At 34.6% G+C, this 18,559-nt stretch overlaps 1 protein-coding gene across 3 annotated transcripts in view; it reads left to right on the top strand.

Annotated features, from left to right (window-relative positions):
* The window catches only part of MRPL1 (mitochondrial ribosomal protein L1), a 90,431-nt gene extending 72,117 nt beyond the window's left edge, over nucleotides 1–18,314 (top strand). For 2 of the 3 annotated variants that reach the window (XM_079152943.1, XM_079152944.1), the window contains 2 exons: nucleotides 16,559–16,640; nucleotides 18,120–18,314. In XM_079152943.1, coding sequence (XP_079009069.1) covers nucleotides 16,559–16,640; nucleotides 18,120–18,238 — 201 coding nt within the window. In that variant the 3' untranslated portion in view covers nucleotides 18,239–18,314. Of the gene's footprint in view, nucleotides 1–16,558; nucleotides 16,641–18,119 lie in introns of those variants that run through there. The other variant, XM_079152945.1, reaches the window with a different exon arrangement.
* Nucleotides 18,315–18,559: the final 245 nt, after the last annotated feature.

The following is an 18,559-nucleotide window of genomic DNA, read 5'->3' as shown; positions in this document are numbered from 1 at the left end:
CACTCAGGGTCTGATCCTGGTAAACCACATTCATGGGCAGTGGAGTGTACAATACCTGCTTAGGGTTAGTTACCCAACCCCAGAAGCAGGGTTCCTTTGGAAGCCCTTATGATCCGGATGCTCAGCAGAGATCAATATCTGCCTAGCTAGAGGTTGTGTTAATTCAATCTCTTGGGAGCAGATACCACTGGACAAAGTTCTGAAAGATGATGGGAACTACATACCAGCCACTAGAGCTTCCAATTTAGAACTTCAGCCCTGACCTAGAAGAGCATTGACCTTGTCTGACTGGACAGAATTCAATTGCCAGTACTTCCCATTCTGTCCTACTATGTACAGAAGGGAAACTGGGAGCTAGTACATCTAGCCACTCTAGCTAGCAATTTGGTGAGCAACACAAAGAGGATAGGTTTCACAATCCCCAGCCCTTTCTGTCTCTAAGTGTTACATAACCCAAGAGGAAACAGAAAGGGCAGTATGGCATGAATAGTGAACATCCATCCTTGTCAACAATTTGACCACCTCAATGGAAACAATTCCTTTATTTTTAATTAAGAATTTTTTTCTTTTTTCTTTTTCTTGTGTGTGTGTGCGCGCGCACGCCATGCTGATTGGTTCGTGTGTGTGAACAAATCAGCACAGCACACATAAACATACATTTTTATCATTTTTTAAAATCTATTTGTTATTTTGCCTTGTTTTGACTTTGGAAGAGTGGATTTTGTTTTGTTTTGATTTTTTTTTCTTTGTTTTCCTCTTATTCCTCTTTCCTTTCTTTTCCCCTCTAGTACCCAAATTCTCTCGTTTTTCTCCTTCTCTATTTCCTTTAGCTATTTTTTTTACTACCCCTTCTTTATAGATGTCACTTGTTACCTCACTTTCACTTTGTGTTCAATTCATGAATATTTCAGCCTTTTGCCTTCCTACCCTCTTTTCTATTGAACAGTAATTTTACTGTCTTTTAGAACTATTAGTTTATATAATTCCTGCCCCCTCCATTCATGTTGTTGCATTATTGGTATTGGGATGGCATAGTTGACACCATAGTTGCTGTTTACTTTAATGCTGATCTAGTTCTTGGCTACTTATTATTGTTGCTGTTGTTAATTAATGACCATTCCTCTTTTTGTGGTAATTAGTGTTGAAAATATCATAATAGGTACCAGGCATTTATTTTAATGAGCTTTTTTTCCTCTTATGTATTTATTACTACTGTTGTTGCGGTTGCTTATTTCCCCCTCTGCTGAGAGGGTCTGGGAAGTGATTGGAACATTACAAGTTCACAGGGTAGAGACTGTGCTGCTGAGCTATACACATAAATCAGCCAAGTGACAGTGCACCTTGCTCCACAGACACACTAACCCTGCTCAACTTCAATAATACTTACACACATGTAATGGGGGAGGCAAAAATCCCAAACCAATGACCAGGCCCCAAATAGGAATGACTAGAGTGGGACCTTGGTCCCACCCTTGAACATCTGTCCTTATGTCAAAAACCGAAGTTTCAAGACAGTGTTCAGAGGAATCCACAGTGTTGCAGCAGCTCTTCAAGAGTGAATTAAATCAACATTTCTGCAGCAGCAAACTGAGAGGCATTGGCGGTTGACATTTAACACTTGGATTATGCTGAATGTATATATTGAAGCTAAGAGATAACCAACAACACAGGACTTGTTACAAAAGAGACAACTACTTAAAAAAGGACAACTTATAAAAGAGTAAGAGGAATCCATCCCAGCATGTGAAAAAGTCCTCTGAAAACAGGAGGAAACAGGCAAACAAGTCTCCCCTACAAAGGAACATTTATAACTTCCCCCAACAAAAGAACCCACAGTCACAGAAGGGGATAAAATTCCAGAGAAAGACTACAAAAATTATATTTTTTTTTAAATAACATTTTATTGAAGATCTTTGTGTTTTTTCCTTTTTCTTTTTTATATTTTTGTTCCCCTTTCCCCCCCACCCCTCCCACCCCTCTTTTCCCTCTATACAAGTCCTTACTTCCTCCATTCATACCCCCCTCCACCCTTCCATTATGTGTCATCATCTGCTTATCAGTGAGATCATTCGTTCTTTGTTTTTTTGAGATTGGCTTATCTCCATTAGCAGGATATTCTCCAATTTCATCCATTTGCCTGCAAATGCCATAATTTTATTATTCTTTATGGCTGAGTAATATTCCATTGTGTGTGTGTGTATATGTGTGTGTGTATGTATATATATATGTGTGTGTGTGTGAGTGTGTGTGTGTGTGTGTGTGTGTGTGTGTATCACAATTTCTTTACCCATTCATCAACTGAAGGACATCTTGGTTGGTTCCACAGTCTGGCTATTGTGAGTTGAGCAGCTATGAACATTGATGTGGCTGCATCTCTATAGTATGCTGATTTTAAGTCCTTTGGGTCTAGGCCAAGGAGTGGGATAGCTGGGTCAAAAGGTGGTTCCATTCCAAGTTTTCTAAGGAATCTCCATACTGCTTTCCAGAGTGGCTGCACTAATTTGCAAGCCCACCAGCAATGTAGGAGTGTACCTTTTTCCCCACATCCTCGCCAACACCTATTGTTGCTTGTGTTCCTTATAATCGCCATTCTAATTGGGGTGAGATGGAATCTTAGGGTAGTTTTGATTTGCATTTCTCTTATTACTAGAGATGTTGAACAAATTCTCATATATCTGTTGATTGCTTGTAGATCTTCTTCTGTGAAGTGTCTGCTCATTTTCTTAACCCATTTGTTGATTGGATTATTTGTATTCTTGGTGTAGAGTTTTTGAGTTCATTATATATTCTGGAAATCAGTGCTCTATCTGAAGTATGAGTGACAAAGATTTTCTCCCACTCTGTAGGCTCGCTGTTCACATTGCTGATAGTTTCCTTTGCTGAGAGAAAGCTTTTTAGTTTGAATCTGTCCAGGTTGTTGATTCTTGCTTTTATTTCTTATGCTATGGGAGTCCTGTTAGCGAAGTCTCATCCTAGGCTGACATGTTGAAGATTTGGACCTACTTTTTCTTCTATAAGATGCAGGGTCTCTGGTCTGATTCCGAGGTCCTTAATCCATTGTGAGTTGAGTTTTGTGCAGGGTGAGAGATAGGAGTTTAGTTTCATTCTGTTGCATATGGATTTCCAGTTTTCCCAGCACCATTTGTTGAAGAGGCTATCTTTTCTCCCTTGCATATTTTGTCCCCTTTGTCTAGTATGAGAAAATTGTATTTATTTGGGTTTGTGTCCATGTCCTCTATTCTGTGCCATTGATCTACCTGTCTATTTTGATAACAATACCATGCCGTTTTTGTTACTATTGTTTTGCAGTATAATTGAAGTTCTGGTATTGTGATACCCTCTGCTTCACTCTTCCTGCTAAGGATTGCTTTAGCTATTCTGGGTTTCTTATTCTTCCAGATGAATTTCATGATTGCTTGCTCTATTTCTGTAAGGTACGTCATCGGGATTTTAATTGGAATTGCATTGAATCTGTGTAGCACTTTTGGTCGTATGGCCATTTTTACAATATTAATTCTGCCTATCAAAGAACATGGGAAATCTTTCCATCTTCTAAGGTTTTCTTTAATTTCTTTCTTTAGAGTTCTGTAGTTCTCATTGTAGAGGTCTTTCACCTCTTTTGTTAGATTGATTCCCAAGTATCTTTCACGACTTCTATTCAACATTGTCCTTGAAACTCTAGCCAGAGCAATTAGACAGACAAAGAAATTAAAGGGATATGAATAGGAAAAAAAAGAACTGAAACTATCCCTATTTGCTGATGACATGATTATATATTTAGAGGAACCGGGAAATTCCACCAGAAAACTTTTAGAACTCATAAGTGAATTCAGTAAAGTAGCACTTTACAAGATCAATGCTCATAAATCTAATGCATTTTTATATATAAGTGATGAATCTTCAGAAAGAGAAGTTAGGAAAACTACCCCATTCACAATAGCCTCAAAAAATTATTAAAATGATGAATGAGTTAAAAGAAGACCTGAGAAAGAAGAGAGTAAATTAAAAGATGAGAGATGTATTTCAATAAAGAGATAAAGATTCTAGAAAAGAAACCATTCAGAACTCTTGGAAGTGAAAGACACAGTAAATCAAATAAAACATTCACTTGAAAGCATCACTAACAGTAGATTACATAGAAAACAGAACTTCAGTCTTAGAAGACAGGGCATGGGAACTTGAACACTCAGTATGCAGTAAAGAAAAAAAAAAAAAGACCATGATGGGAATATATAAGAACTCTACAACAAATTGTGAGATCAAACTTAAGAGTCGTTGAGATAGAAGAAGACATGGAGATAGATACAGACATTCACATTAAGAACCTTTTCAGTGAAATAATAGCAGAAAAATTCAAACATTAGGAATCAGATGGACATCCACATATAGGACACATATGGAACACCCAAAATAAACAAGATGAAAAAAAGAACCTCTCCAAGACACATTATAATCAAAATACCTAACAGAATAAGGATAGACTATTAAAGCTGAAGAGAAAAACATCAGGGTCACATTTAGAGGTAAACTAATAAGTCTTACTTCTGACTTCTCAACTCAGCCTGTTAAAATCCAAAAGGGATTGGAATGAGATAATCAAAGCTCTGAAAGAAAACATTTGCCAACCAAGATTGCTATTTCCAACAAAGTTATCATTCAGAATCAAAGATGATACAAAAACTTTCAACAATAAGGATGAATTGAAAGAATTCTTGATCACTAAGCCAGCACTACAGAAATACTTAATGATATATTACACATGAAGAACTCAAATACAAGCCCCAAGCTCTCAATTGGATGAATCTCTCTAAAAGAGTAGTTAAATAAATGAAAGCTAAGACTGAATTAAACATATGAAAACACCAAATGGCAGGAATATAAACATTTCTCTATAATAATGTTGAATGCAAATGGGCTCAATTTTCCAATTAAAAGATAAACTGACAGAGTGGATTAAAAAAGAAGACCCAACTCTATGCAGTTTGCAAGAGACTCATCTTAAAGACATCCACAGACTGTAAGTAAAATATGAAAAAAGATATTCTAGGAGTCCAAAAACAAGCAGGAGTAGCTGCTCTCATATCTGATAAAGCAGATTTCAAGCAACAATTAATCACAAGAAACAAGAAAATCACTATGTACTGGTAATGGGGACAACCAATAAAAAGATATAATGATAGAAAAACCTTATGTCTCAAATGTTGACTTCAAGTCCCAGGAGTACAGTAATACTGGGTACTTTCAACACACCCTTTTCACCAATGGACATGTTTGTCCAGATAGACACTTCCGACCAAAATAATACCACATCAAATGGCTCTAACAGGCATCTATGGACTAATTCATCCAACAGCAACTGAATTCACTTTCTTCTCAGCAACTCATGGAACCTTTTCCAAAATAAACTATATTTCAGGTCATAAAACAAGTCTCAGCAAACAAAAAATTAATGTAATCCTGTACCTTTTATCACTTCATAATGGAATGAAATTAGAAATCAACAGGAAAAAAAAATAAAAATCACATAAACACTGAAATCGAGCAGCATTCTTTTAAATGAACAATGAATCAGAGTAAATGAGATAAAAATTTCTAAAATACTAAACAAGAATAGTGATACAATGTACTCAGATATCTGGGACACCATGAAGATGGTTCTAAGATAAGAGTTTATAGCATTAAATATCTACATTTTAAAAAAGGGAGGAAGACCTCAAACAATTTAATGTTAGATCTCAAGACCCAGTGGCACATATCTATAATCCCAGTGACTCAGGAGGGTGAGGCAGGAGAATTGTTAAGTTCAAAGGCAGCCTCAGCAATTTAGTGAAGGCCCTGAGTAAACTTAGCAAGACTCTGTCTCAAAATAATAAAAGTAAAAATAAAAAGGTTTGGGATGTGGCTCAGTGGTTAAGAGTCCTGGGTTCAATACCTGGTACCAAATATATATACATATATACGATAACATGTAATTACATAATTAGCTTGTTATGAGTTGTAGTGTTGGTCAGGTTTGGGTTTGAGTCTATCCCCCGATACCAACAGTGAGAGTAAGCTTTATTGCTTTGTTTCTTTATGAAGAAATAAAGTATGCCTTGTAGTTTATAGCATCTTGAAAGGCTTGATTTTGTAGCTTCCTTTAAAAATTTCTCATCAGTGCTGAGGATTGAATTTAAGGCTTTGTACATACTAGACAAGTGTTCTACCATTGAGCTACACTGTCAGCCCTGGTTTTTGTAAATTTCAATGCTAAACTAAAAGTAACATTTTAATTGAGGTAATAAATGCACATAATAAACTATTTGGAAAATTCTGTATAGTAAGAATATAAAAGTCATTCAAAATTCCTGAAATCATGGTGATGTTGCAGTACTTTTCATTGCTGCTCTTTCACTCTGCAACCATTTTTGTGTGTGTAATTGCCATTATATATTATTTTGTATTCTTTTCCCTTTAACACTGTATTTTGAGCATTTTCTCATGTTATTAGAATTCTTGCAAAGTATTTGAGTAGTTGTTTTATAGTGGGCCATATGGATGTATCATAATTTATTCAACTTTTTTCCTTTTGGGCATTTAGGTGGTTTCTAACATCTCATTACTATAAACATTACTCCTATGAACATAAATCCACATCTCTCCTATACACAGAAAGCATTCTCTCTTTGGGTATAAATGTATAAACATTTATTGAAAAGTCTGAATTTGAGAATGAGTTCTGCAGCAACTGTGGCTGGTGCTGGTATGTGGGCTGCTGCTGCTGCTGCTGCAGAGGCGGTGGCAGGATCGGTGGCTTAGGTTCGCCTGTGTTAGGGCCCATGCAGGGCAGCAGAGAGTGGAAAGTGTGGAGGCCACCATGGCCACTGCCACCTCGGCGCTGGTGGAAACCGCACCACCGCGACTCCGGAACCGACTCCCAGCTGTGTCCGTGTTCAGGGGAGGTCGAGGCTGAAGCAACGAAGATGCTTGGGTCCTGGAGCCCACCTTGCTTCGCTCAAAGTGGCAGATGACCCAGGTTAAGGTGAAATCCTTAAGTGCCCTGCTGTGCACTCCAACCTTGCAATTCTTGCCTTTCTGGAGCCACACAAGAAGTAAAGCCACCACAGGTCCCTAAAGTATAAGGAATCCTAGGCCTACCCCCATCTGAATAACTGCCTATCTGCTGAGGAGCATCTGGACCCTTATCTCCTCCAAAACTGGTGCAGGTCTGAAGAGGTGATCAGAGATGTTGTCCTGCTAGGACACATATTGTGTGTGTCATTGAGTCACAACAATATAGAAATTTATTTAAGAACCTTAATTAAAAATCATATCAGTCCATAAATTTGGGAATAAAAATCTTAAAATTCCTTAGGAAAAAAAAGTCTGAATTTAGTGAGGTAAAACTATGAAATAGATTTTTCTACTTTTTGCTTCTGTCTTGTACAACTTCCCTTTGTTAGGCACAGGCCTGTTAGCTCATACAGTTCCAGTGATTGTTATTAATTGGAAGTGCAGCTGATCCAGTTCAAAAATGCTAATCTCATAACCAGAGCCTTCCCTTGTCCAATTTAGAGCCAGGTTTTTATGGCTCATATGAGTTGAAGTGAGGAGGACTTACTTGGTTTTCAACCTTCTCTTACTCTAAGACTTTGGAACACTCAGTTCTAAACACCTTGATTCAGGAGCTTTTTCCAAGGTCAAACTCTTCTGGGGGTTAGTGGCTTAGGAATGAGAGTAAGAGGAAAAATGCAAATGCATCTGCTTAACCTGTCTGTATTTGTGGTCACAGTTATGATTGTTTCTACTTATCTGGCCATCTGTTATGGGTTAGATGTTCTTCATATAGCACGTTCCACCAACTAGTCTTCTCTTCTTACTCTACCCCTTCCCCAGTTTCTACATATGAGCCCTTTGAAACCTTGCCTCCTCTCCTTTCCTGGGTGTTAATTGGAAAGGGTGTTAATACAGAAGGACCTTTTTAATGACCTTAATTGTTGATACCTTCTTTTAGAATATAGGACACTAAATTTACCTTTTTTTGCTTTGATTTAGACCCTATCACCAGTCCTAAAGAAATGTGTTTCAAATGCATATATAAAATTTACAACAGCTGTTGAATTGTAGCTAAGCATTTTCCAACTATTATTTTTAAATGGTAATGCAATTTTTAGCCTGACAAAACATATTTTGCCTCATCTGCATAGTAGATGCATAGTAATAAACTAAAAGTGTATTAGCATCTAACAAAGCTTTCTTTTAAATGAAACAATACAAACCAAAAGTCTTTTTTGCTCTAGCAGAAAGTTATGGTTTTGCTCATTTACTTCCTTACGCATCCTTTAGTCTATTTACTACCCTAAAGGTCAGCAAACTGGACTGTGGTCCAAATCCAGCTCTCCACCTGTTTTTGTTTTTTTAAATAAAGCTTTGTTGGAACACAACTGTACTCATTCATTTATGTATTGTCTATAACTTTTTTTGTGCTATAACAGCAGAGTTGGGTAGTTGTAACAGAGCTCATTTGGCCTGCAAAGCCTAAAATATTTACTACCTGGCCATTTACAAAGAACACCCTTTCTCTAGAATTGTTTCAATAACAGACCAAATATACCATTTATGTGCTAGGAAATATTTAATATCTTCTCACCGCTGCTGGGATACTAAGACTTTTATATTTAAAACCCTTTGCAATCTAGTCTTAAATCACTGTCTCAGGTGCAAATTCAGTATTTTCTGCTATTTTCAGTGGTGCAGCCTTAAGACCAGAGTTACATATTGGCAGCTTGCAGGCTGTATTTGGCCCCCAGGCTTATTTTGTTGGACCAAATAGTGACTTTGTTTTTTCTTATTGAATTATCATTTAAGAGCTGAACAGCATCACATAGAAATCCAGATTTCTACCTGTTTTTGACAAATCAGAATCTTAATGACACAGCTTTAAGCTCTCATCGTACTATTAGCCCTGAGTAGCCACTGCTGCTCTCACGTGGGTTGTTCTCCAGTTCTGCATGACGAATATCATACAAGTGGCATGTGTGTAAACCCAGAACTCTTCAGTTATGCTGTTCCCTCAGTACAATATGTTACCTCATGTCATCTGATCCACATTGTTTTCGTATTATCTCCTGCTGGTTTCTCTGCCTAGAAAACTTTTTTTGTCTTTCAACATTCTTCTTCTTTTATGATTTAGCTTAATATTCTTTGTGAAGCCCTCTTAGTCAATACCAATTACTTCTTCTGTATCCTTGTTAAGTGCTTAATCATCTGGAAAGGCACCTTTTGTGGTATATTTTAATGACTAGATAGTAAGCTCCTGAGGGTAAGGAGTTTCCCTTCTTCCTGTTTCTATTTTATAGCATGCTGCTTGACAAACAGTGGGAGCTAAATCAATGGCTGAATTGTATGGTGTTAACATCTAAATATTAGGAAAGTAGTAAAGGATTCATTAGGCAGAGAGAAAAATTCATATTTTTTCCTCTTAAGTGAATGTTCTTCTGTTTCCAGTGTCTAATGTAGTTTCTTTTCTTCCCCTTAGCATACAACAATATCATTTGTGTGTTTTAGACAACCAATACATCATTTTTCATAAGGATCAATAACACATCATAGTTATGTCCAGGGTCACAAACTAGCAAGTGGTGGAAGCAGAGCTTATATCGATGTTTGCTTGCCTGAAGAGTTCATAAATATAGCTGATGGCCCAACTTCTTACCATACATGTGCTTTTAGATAAGATGAAACATTTTCTAGACCTTTTTCTAAGTGTAAATGCTGGATGGTAATAGCTAGTTCATAGAGTTCTTGGGAGAAATGAAAGAATATTTATGTAGATACTTAGAATAGAGTTTGACAATAAATAGAGGTACATAATCATTTCAAATGTGATTATAATCATTATTTATCAATACTCTATTAATATTATTACTACTTAATGTTCTGTAGAAGATATATGGGTTTTCTTCCCTTTCTTGATTTAGACTGTTAGAAGTCATAGAGGGTGAGTTTTGGCCTCTCTTCAGAAACCATCTGCTAGGCCACACTTTATATAACTTAGTATATTGCATTTGGAGGGGATTTTGGAGGTCAGGTAGTTGAAAAAGTACTTATCAAAAGTAGCAGTCCTCTCTCCAGTTTCCATTTAGATCAGTCTTCTAAAGAGTATCAGGATATTATAGTGACAGAAGCTGTTCACTTTAGAAGGAACATGTATTGTTTAAAAATCATTTATATGTGGTTTTTTTTTTGTTTTTTGTTTTTTTTTTTTGCTTAAATTCTGGTCTCTGTTCAATTTAAAAATCATTTTTTAAAATACTAATTCATAGCCTTCCAAAACAGTTGAATAAACTTAACTCTGTATTGGTGGTTCTCAAAGTCTGGCCCAAGGATCCCTTGTAAATCAGAGAATTCATGAAGACTGAAAGCACAGGCTAAATTTCTTATGTGCATTCTTCTGGAGCAAGGTTTGATGGCCTAAAAGAGTTTAAAAAATGACTGCCTTGTACATGTTCATGACTAAATTTTACCCTGAGATGAAATATAACATACGCTTCTAAGAGGGACAAAGAATGACCAATTTTTAGTTATAACAGTAAGAAATTTATTGAAAGTAAAGGTTAAGAATTACATGGAAAGGGAAGAATCTGTGTTTAAAAACAAAGAGATAGAGGCAGAGTCCACTTGTATACTTTGGTAAAAAAAATCTTATCTAAGAAATGTTAAGCAGAATGTAGGATTCACTAAAAACAGTCTTTTCTTGAAAAATCTGTCTACAGAATGAGAAATAATGATTATGCCCTGCAGTGGACAATCACTTGAGCTAAACAAATAGTATTGCAGCTATTATATACTCAAATCTGGTGCTTAACAGAGTTCACTATCCCCTGAAGGTCAATTTGATCCCCCGTTCCATTTTTTCCTATCAGGTCATATACTCTTGTTGTTGAGAATCTAACATATAAATATTCTTAAAAAATGGTTTCCCACCTTTCTTAAGACCACAAAATGTTATTTATTGCATAGGGAAGCACTGTTGGAAATGCAGAGTAATTGAAATGTAGACAGAGAATTTTGCAGATGTTGTTTTCCTAAGGTATGGTCAGCTCAAATAAATTTCCTATGTAAATTTTGATGTAACTGATGGCGGGATATATATTATTTTTGTATGTAAGTTATCAGTATTGATTTCCATCAGTAGCCAATTACATAATCATAGTAATACCCATAAAAATATGTAACTTTTCCATAATTTTGCACAATGTTTAAAACAAAAAGAAAAATGAAGCGTTATGTTTATAAATATATTTTAAAATTCAGTAGAGGGCACAGTACTAAAGAACAGAGGTATTAATAATATTTGGAGAGAAGTATTTTTAAAAACTTAAATTAAGGGTCCATGGTATAACTCAGGGTCAAAGCTTATGGGGACCCTGGGTTCAATCCCCAGCACAGCACCCCCAGACCTCCCAAAAAACCCCTTAAAGTCACTAAGGAATCTTAATGAAAGTTGCAGGGGAATTAATAGTTTTGTATTTCTATAGCATACATTATTTTAGCTTTCTGTAGCAATGGCAATGTAAGACTGCAAAAGGTATAGTTATAAAAATTTGAGAACTTTAGTATATATAATATCACAATATAGACCATAACTATTAGAAAAAGATATGTTGGATATAATTACTTTTTCTATCTATTTCCAAATTTAAGGTAGCTGCTATAGGTCTTCAACAAAAAGTAAAGGAACTTTCTAAGCTGTGATGGTCTCTTTAGTTGGTAACAGGAAGAAGGACAATTTGAGGTAAAGTGGAGAATCAAGAGAACACCAAAAGGAGGTGAGGACTCCTGTTGGTGCCTTCAGTCTTTTCTTTTCTTCCATGTATACAGAGTGTAAGATGCCTTCTCTGTTAGTGAATTACTTCCTTCATTGTATTTAAAGTCTTCAAGGTCTAGTTTATAGGATAAACTAACCAATGATTTGATTTTTTTCCTCTCAGAACTCCCACTTGTGGATTGAGATGAAATGAGAATTCCTCCAGTAATGTCTAAACTTTCATTTAGGGTTTGGTACTGCATATGCTAAGAGGGTGTTGAATAATTGTTGAGAATAAATATTTCCAGGAGGGATTCTCCTTATGTGTACATGGCACATTTCTCATAATGGTTTCAGAATCATGGGAAAATAGAAATATTGTTTAAACTTGAACTCTTTTACTGTATGATTTCTTTTAGTTATGCTATTATAAATTAGAATTTTTTTCACTTTTTATTCTTTTAACTTTGCAACACACATACTTATTTACAAAATATACAAAGACTGGAAACTCAACAATCAGCAAATAATGCATTTAAAAATTAACAAAACACATAAACAGGTATTACACTGAAGAGGATAATCAAAAGGCAATTAAGCATATGAAAAAATACCCAGCACTATTTGTTGTTAGAGAATTTCACATTAAAGCCATAATGGAATACCTAAGAGATTGCCTGTGTCTACACACACACACACACACACACACACACATTATTTCTTATTTGCAAAATAAAAAGTGTTAAACAATAAAATAAATCTGTTGCTGTGTACCATATGATAAATGAGAGAATGAACAATTGCAGCAAAAGCATTCCAACAGTCTTTTCTCTGAGCCTGACAGCAGGACTGTTCAACCTGCTTTCTAAAATATTATATCATCAAACCTATCATTTACCCAATTTTCCACTGACCTTCATGTCAGGTGTTCTTTTTTTAATTTACAATAATTAAATATAAATGATCTAGATATTATAATTAAAAGGTATAAACATTTAATATGTATAAAAAACAAACAGTAACTATATGCTCTATACATATGTCACACTTTAAATATCAATACACCAATAGGTTAAAAGCAGAAAGGGGGAAAATAAGAATAGGAAGTCTGATGGTAGAGCTAGTAATATAAATAAATTTCAAGAAAAAATATTTTAGAGATAAATGAGAATATTTCATAACCATAATAGGGTATCTTCTTCAAGAAAGTGTAACAGTTCTAAATGTGTATGTACCTAATAACAAAACTTCAAAATACATGAAGTAAAAATTAATAAAACTAGAAAGACAAATCCACAATCATATTTGGAAGATTTTAAGCCCCTCACTTTGCTGGAAGGAGTAATGATATAGAAGACTTAACAACAATTATCAGCCACCTTGACCTATTTATTATTTATAGAGAACTATACACAAAAATAACAAGTAGAAAATTAATAGGGATAGATTATATTCTGTCATAAAATAAGCTTTGAGAAATTTTGAAAATTTGAAATCATGCAGACTTTTCTGTGTGATTTATTGTTAGAAATCAGAAAAAAAAAATCAGTCACCTTAAGATATATAGAACCCCAATTCCAAGTCTCAACTATGTCAGAATTAAACAGCACACTTATAAATACCTCACAGATCAAAGAAGAAAGCACAAGCAAAGTAAATAAAAAGTGCTTTGAACTAAGTGATAATAAAAGCTTAAAATATCAGAATCTCTGGGATGAAATAGTACTCAGATGAACACTTATAACTTAAGGTATTTGTATCAGAAAGAAGCTAGATTAACACACTGATTTTAAATTGAGTAGTAGGAAGGAAAAAATGAAAGGAGCAGAAATATGTGAAATAGAAAAGAAATAATACAGCTAAAAGTTGATAAAAATCTAACAAGCCTAATAAAGAAAAAAGTAAGAAACATTATCAGTGGAAAGGGAGCTATCAAAACAACCCTACAGATGCTAGAAATGTTTTAAGATAATATTACAATTGTATAACTACAATTATATAGCTTACATAACTTGGTGTATTTTAGAGGATAGAAACCCCTGCTTGATTACCTGTGAGTAATGTTTTTTTTCCCATCCTTTCATCTTCAGTCTGTGTATGTCTTTGCCTATGAGGTGAGTCTCTGGGAGACAGCATATTGTAGGGTCTTGTTTCTTGATCCATTCTGCCAGTCTATACCTTTTGATTGATGAGTTTTAGGACATTAATGTTCAAGGTTATTATTGAGATGTGATTTGTTTTCCTGGTCATTTTGGCTTATTTCTAGTTTTTAATTTGAATTAGTTTCTCTCTTGCTTGACTATTCCTTTAGTGTAGTTCCTCCCTTCACTGGTTTTCACTTTTTTTTTTTTTTTCATTTAGTCTTCATGGAATATTTTGTTGAGAATATTCTGACATGCAGGCTTTCTGGTTGCAAATTCTTTTAACTTTTGTTTATCATAGGAAACTTTTATTTCATCTTCAAATCTGAAGCTTAATTTTGTTGGATACAAGGATTCTTGGTTGGCATTCATTGGGTGTATGTTATTCTAGGTCCTCCTAGCTTAGGGTCTGGGTTGAGAAACCCAGAATTGGTTTCCCCCTAAATGTAATCTGACATTTTTCTCTGGCAGCCTTTAAAATTCTATCCTTATTTGGTATGTTAGGCATTTTCATAATAATGTGCCTTGATGTGGATCCATTGTAATTTTTCACATTTGGGATCCTGTAAGCCTCTTGTATTTGATTTTCCATTTCATTCTTTAGGTTTGGGAAATTTTCTGGTATTATTTAATTAAAAAGATTGTGCATTCCTTTGGTTTGTATTTCTGTACCTTCATCTATCCCAAATTTAAACCTTAAATTTGGTCTTTTCGTGTTAGCATGTAATTCTTGGAAATTCTGTTCATGGCTTCTTAATATCATTCCTCTGTGGTCAACTCTGTTTTCAAGATTACATATTTTGTCCTCATTACCTGAGGTTCTCTCTTCCAAGGGTCTAGTCTATTGGTGATGCTTTTTATTGAATTTTTAATTTGATTTATTGTTTCCTTCATTTTAAGGATTTGGGTTTTTTCCCCAGAATCTCTTTATTGAAGTAGTCTTTTGCTATCTGTATTTGCTCTCTTTCATCATCTTTTACTTTGCAGATCAGTTTAACTATGCGCATGCCAAACTCCTTTGCTGATATTTCTTCCACTGTGGTATCAATAGATTGTTACTGGCGTACCTTGGTTTGCTTGGGGCAATTTGTTCCCTTGCTTTTTCATGTTGTGTGTGTGTCTACCCATCTAATAGTATGAATCTGAGGCAGTAGTGTTTCTATCCTGTGGATTTATAGTGTCCCTTCACTTGTGGAGAAGCTGCCTGTTTGCTTTCTTAGTTTCACAGCAAGGAACAGCCAGGAATGCAACCTCCTCTATTTTCCCATCTTGGACCTCTCCTCTATTATAAATTTTTGATGAAATATTAGAAATTAATTCATTTGGCACAACCCAAATCCTTTCAACATTTGAATGTACTATAATTGAGTTTAATTGGTATATTTAAGACAAATAACATTAATTGAATTTGATTAATGAACATGGACTTTTTCCCACATTTTTATTGATGCATTATAGTTGTACATATTAATGGGATTTGTTATTACATATTCATACATGTATACAATATAATAATATAATTTGCCCAGTAATACTTCCTAGCACTTGCCCCCTCCCTCTTCACCTCCCACCCCTTGGTCCCTTTTCTTTACTGATCTTCCTTTGATTTTTAAGAGATCCACCTCTACCTTCGTTTTCCTTTTTCCTTTCTACCTTCAGCATATGAGAGAAAACATATGACCCTTGACCTTCTGAGTTTGACTTATTTCACTTAACATGATGGTCTCCAGTTCCATCCATTTTCCTGAAAAGGTCATAAATTTCATTTTTCTCTATGACTGAATAAAATTCTGTTGAAACATGAGCTTTTCAAGGATATAAGCTGGGTTTAGAAGTTTTATGAATAGGACTTATTAATTATGTATTATTGTAGTTTTGCTAAATGGCAAGATAATTGGTATTGTCTGGTTAGAGTGTTTTAAAAATTAGAATGTTAGCACAGCATCTGGAAAATGTCTCTATGAGATATCTACTTCCTGAATGCATGTAATGAAGTAGCTATATTTTGAACTCATGAATGCATCAATTTCTAAACATTTTCTTAGTTATTTTTGATAGCTAAATCAGCAAATAACTTTAATAACACTTAATTCCTTGAAGTATGTATAGGGAATGGTATATGTGTCCAAGATATGCTTTGTAGAAATTACTTGAAAATCAAGGAACCTCAAGTGGAAAATCTTCAAAACACTTGGTTATAATACATTCTATAAGATAATTAAATCTTGAAATATAACATGTGAAGTATAGCTTTTCAAAAGAAGTATGGAAGTTTTTGCTTTCAAAGTAGGGTTTCTTAGTAGTTCATTGCAGCCAGGCACCACGCCGCATGCCTATAATTTCAGTGACTTGGGAGGCTGAGGCAACAGGATTGCAAATTTGAGGCCAACCTCCGCAACTAAGTGAAACCCTGTCTCAAAAACAGTACTGGGGATGTAGCTCAGTAATAGAATGTGCCTGGGGTGCATCCTCAGCACCACCAAAAAAAATAAATAAAATAAAAAAGGATAATTCCATTAGGTGAATATTTGAAAAATACCATCCAGAATAAATGCTAATACAGTTACTCAAATGGTGTCATTCTTCTCACTTTCATATTATTAATGTTATGCATATCTTTTTCTTTCAGTTGGATATGTCAAGTGACCAGATTGCTACCAATCTGCAAGCAGTTATTAATGAAGTCTGTAAGCATAGACCTCTGAATTTGGGTAAGTGGTACGCTGAGGGTAGACTTAGGTGTAGCACTGTGATACTTTAAAAAATGTAAAATATTAGGAAAACAATTAGGTTAACATGCAAATACATACAAAGCAAACAACATTTCTAGGGATTAAATAAATAAAATACAATTCATCAAAGGATTTCTAATTACCTTATTAATGAGTCATAGTTTTTAGAAAGGGACTGCTTTATCATTTATAAAGAATATATTTGTACATTTCCACATTATTTCTAACATTAAATGAAATAATGTTTGAAAGAAAACAGATTACCTTAAACTTATAATGGTATTAAATAGGAACAAAAATCATTTATGAAATTTTTTTTTATAACTTCATTTTATTTATTTATTTTTTTAATGTGGTGCTGAGGATCGAACGCAGTGGCAGGTACTGAACTCTGACCTACAACCCCAGCCCTATGAAATGATATTTTGAAGCTATATCATTCACTTTGTCCCTGAACTAGTACATGGCTTTCTTAATCTTATTTATTTATTTTAGAAAAGAAAGATCATTTTTGTCATATCATGAAAGTCACTTCTTATAAATGGAGTGATTCATGGAGAATCACTGACTTGGTCAAGATGTGAACACTATGTAGTGGGCTAGAACACAGCTAGCCTGGCACCTTTATCAGTGCATTATATCCATTGCATTATGTTTCATTCAGATTCTTTCCTCAGACAAACTTCATTCATGGATAGTTGAAGCCAAACCAGGATCTATTCACTAATAGGTTAACCATGACAGAAATTTGTCAGGCTTAGGTGTCATAACTACATTAATAGTTAAAGCACAATCATAAGCTTTTTTGTTTTGTTTTTTTAATGTGTCTTTGGGAGTTAAACACTTCATTTGTTCTATGGCCATAGTACTTAGTCATTGTATGTGTATAGATTCTTATATTCCATGGAAACTTTGATTTCAGCATAGCATCCTCACATATAGCAGGAGTAGGATGGTGGACAATAAATCTAAGTAGTGCTGTTATTTTATTTTTTTATTTTGTGTCATTTAAAATGAAGCCTCCTAACATTATTCTTATGAAAAGCTCTTTAATTTTTAGAGAATTTTACCAACTGTTTGGTTACACAAAGTTAGCATCTGTGCAGACAGTTTTAAATATTTAGAGTATTTTCATCAAATGTAAATATCACCACCTGCTCCCTTCACTGTTGACTTTGCAATAAAATAAATTCTAGGTGATATCTACTGGAAGAAGGAAATGAAATATTAGTGAGTATGTGGTTTGAAGGATAAATCTCTAGTACAGCTAGTTCTGTCTTCTGCTCTAGAAATGAATCTGTTTTCCCTTTCTTAGAATTTAAAATATTACTCAACAATTTAGCACTTTTCAAGTAAAAATATGATGTGAGTCCTATAAGGTTTCCTGTTGTGTATTTGTATTTGCTCCTTAGGAATATATGGAATAAAATCAAAATTGATTCTTGTCTTTGTTTCCAGGTCCCTTTGTAGTACGTGCCTTCCTTCGTAGCGCAACAAGTGAGGGTTTGCTACTAAAGATTGATCCATTGCTGCCCAAAGAAGTAGAAACTAAAAAAAGTAACCAAGAAGCTGCCTAAAAGTGTTGAATTGTGAAATTATTTTGAATGGATTAAGAAACAACAAAGAAAATTATAAAACTGCATAATTTCTACATTTGATGTCATGATTTCTTGAACATTGCACTTAGAAGTGAATTTCAACACTGAAATTTATACAATTTCAAAATTAAGAAAATATTTCTTTGAACCTGCTTTGTAGATTCTGTCACATTCTACATTTTAATAGATATAGCAATTTATAACTTAACAACTTTCCTTTGGGAGCCACAACCATCTGAGGGAAGAGTAACATCCTTGGTTTTCACAAAGCAGAGAATGACCCAGTCATGACCCACATTA

This window comes from Sciurus vulgaris (assembly GCF_902686455.1).
Source record: "Sciurus vulgaris genome assembly, chromosome: 9".
NCBI lineage: Eukaryota > Metazoa > Chordata > Mammalia > Rodentia > Sciuridae > Sciurus > Sciurus vulgaris.
The sequence above is the reverse complement of the archived record's forward strand: the minus strand, read 5'-3'. Positions and strand labels throughout refer to the sequence as shown.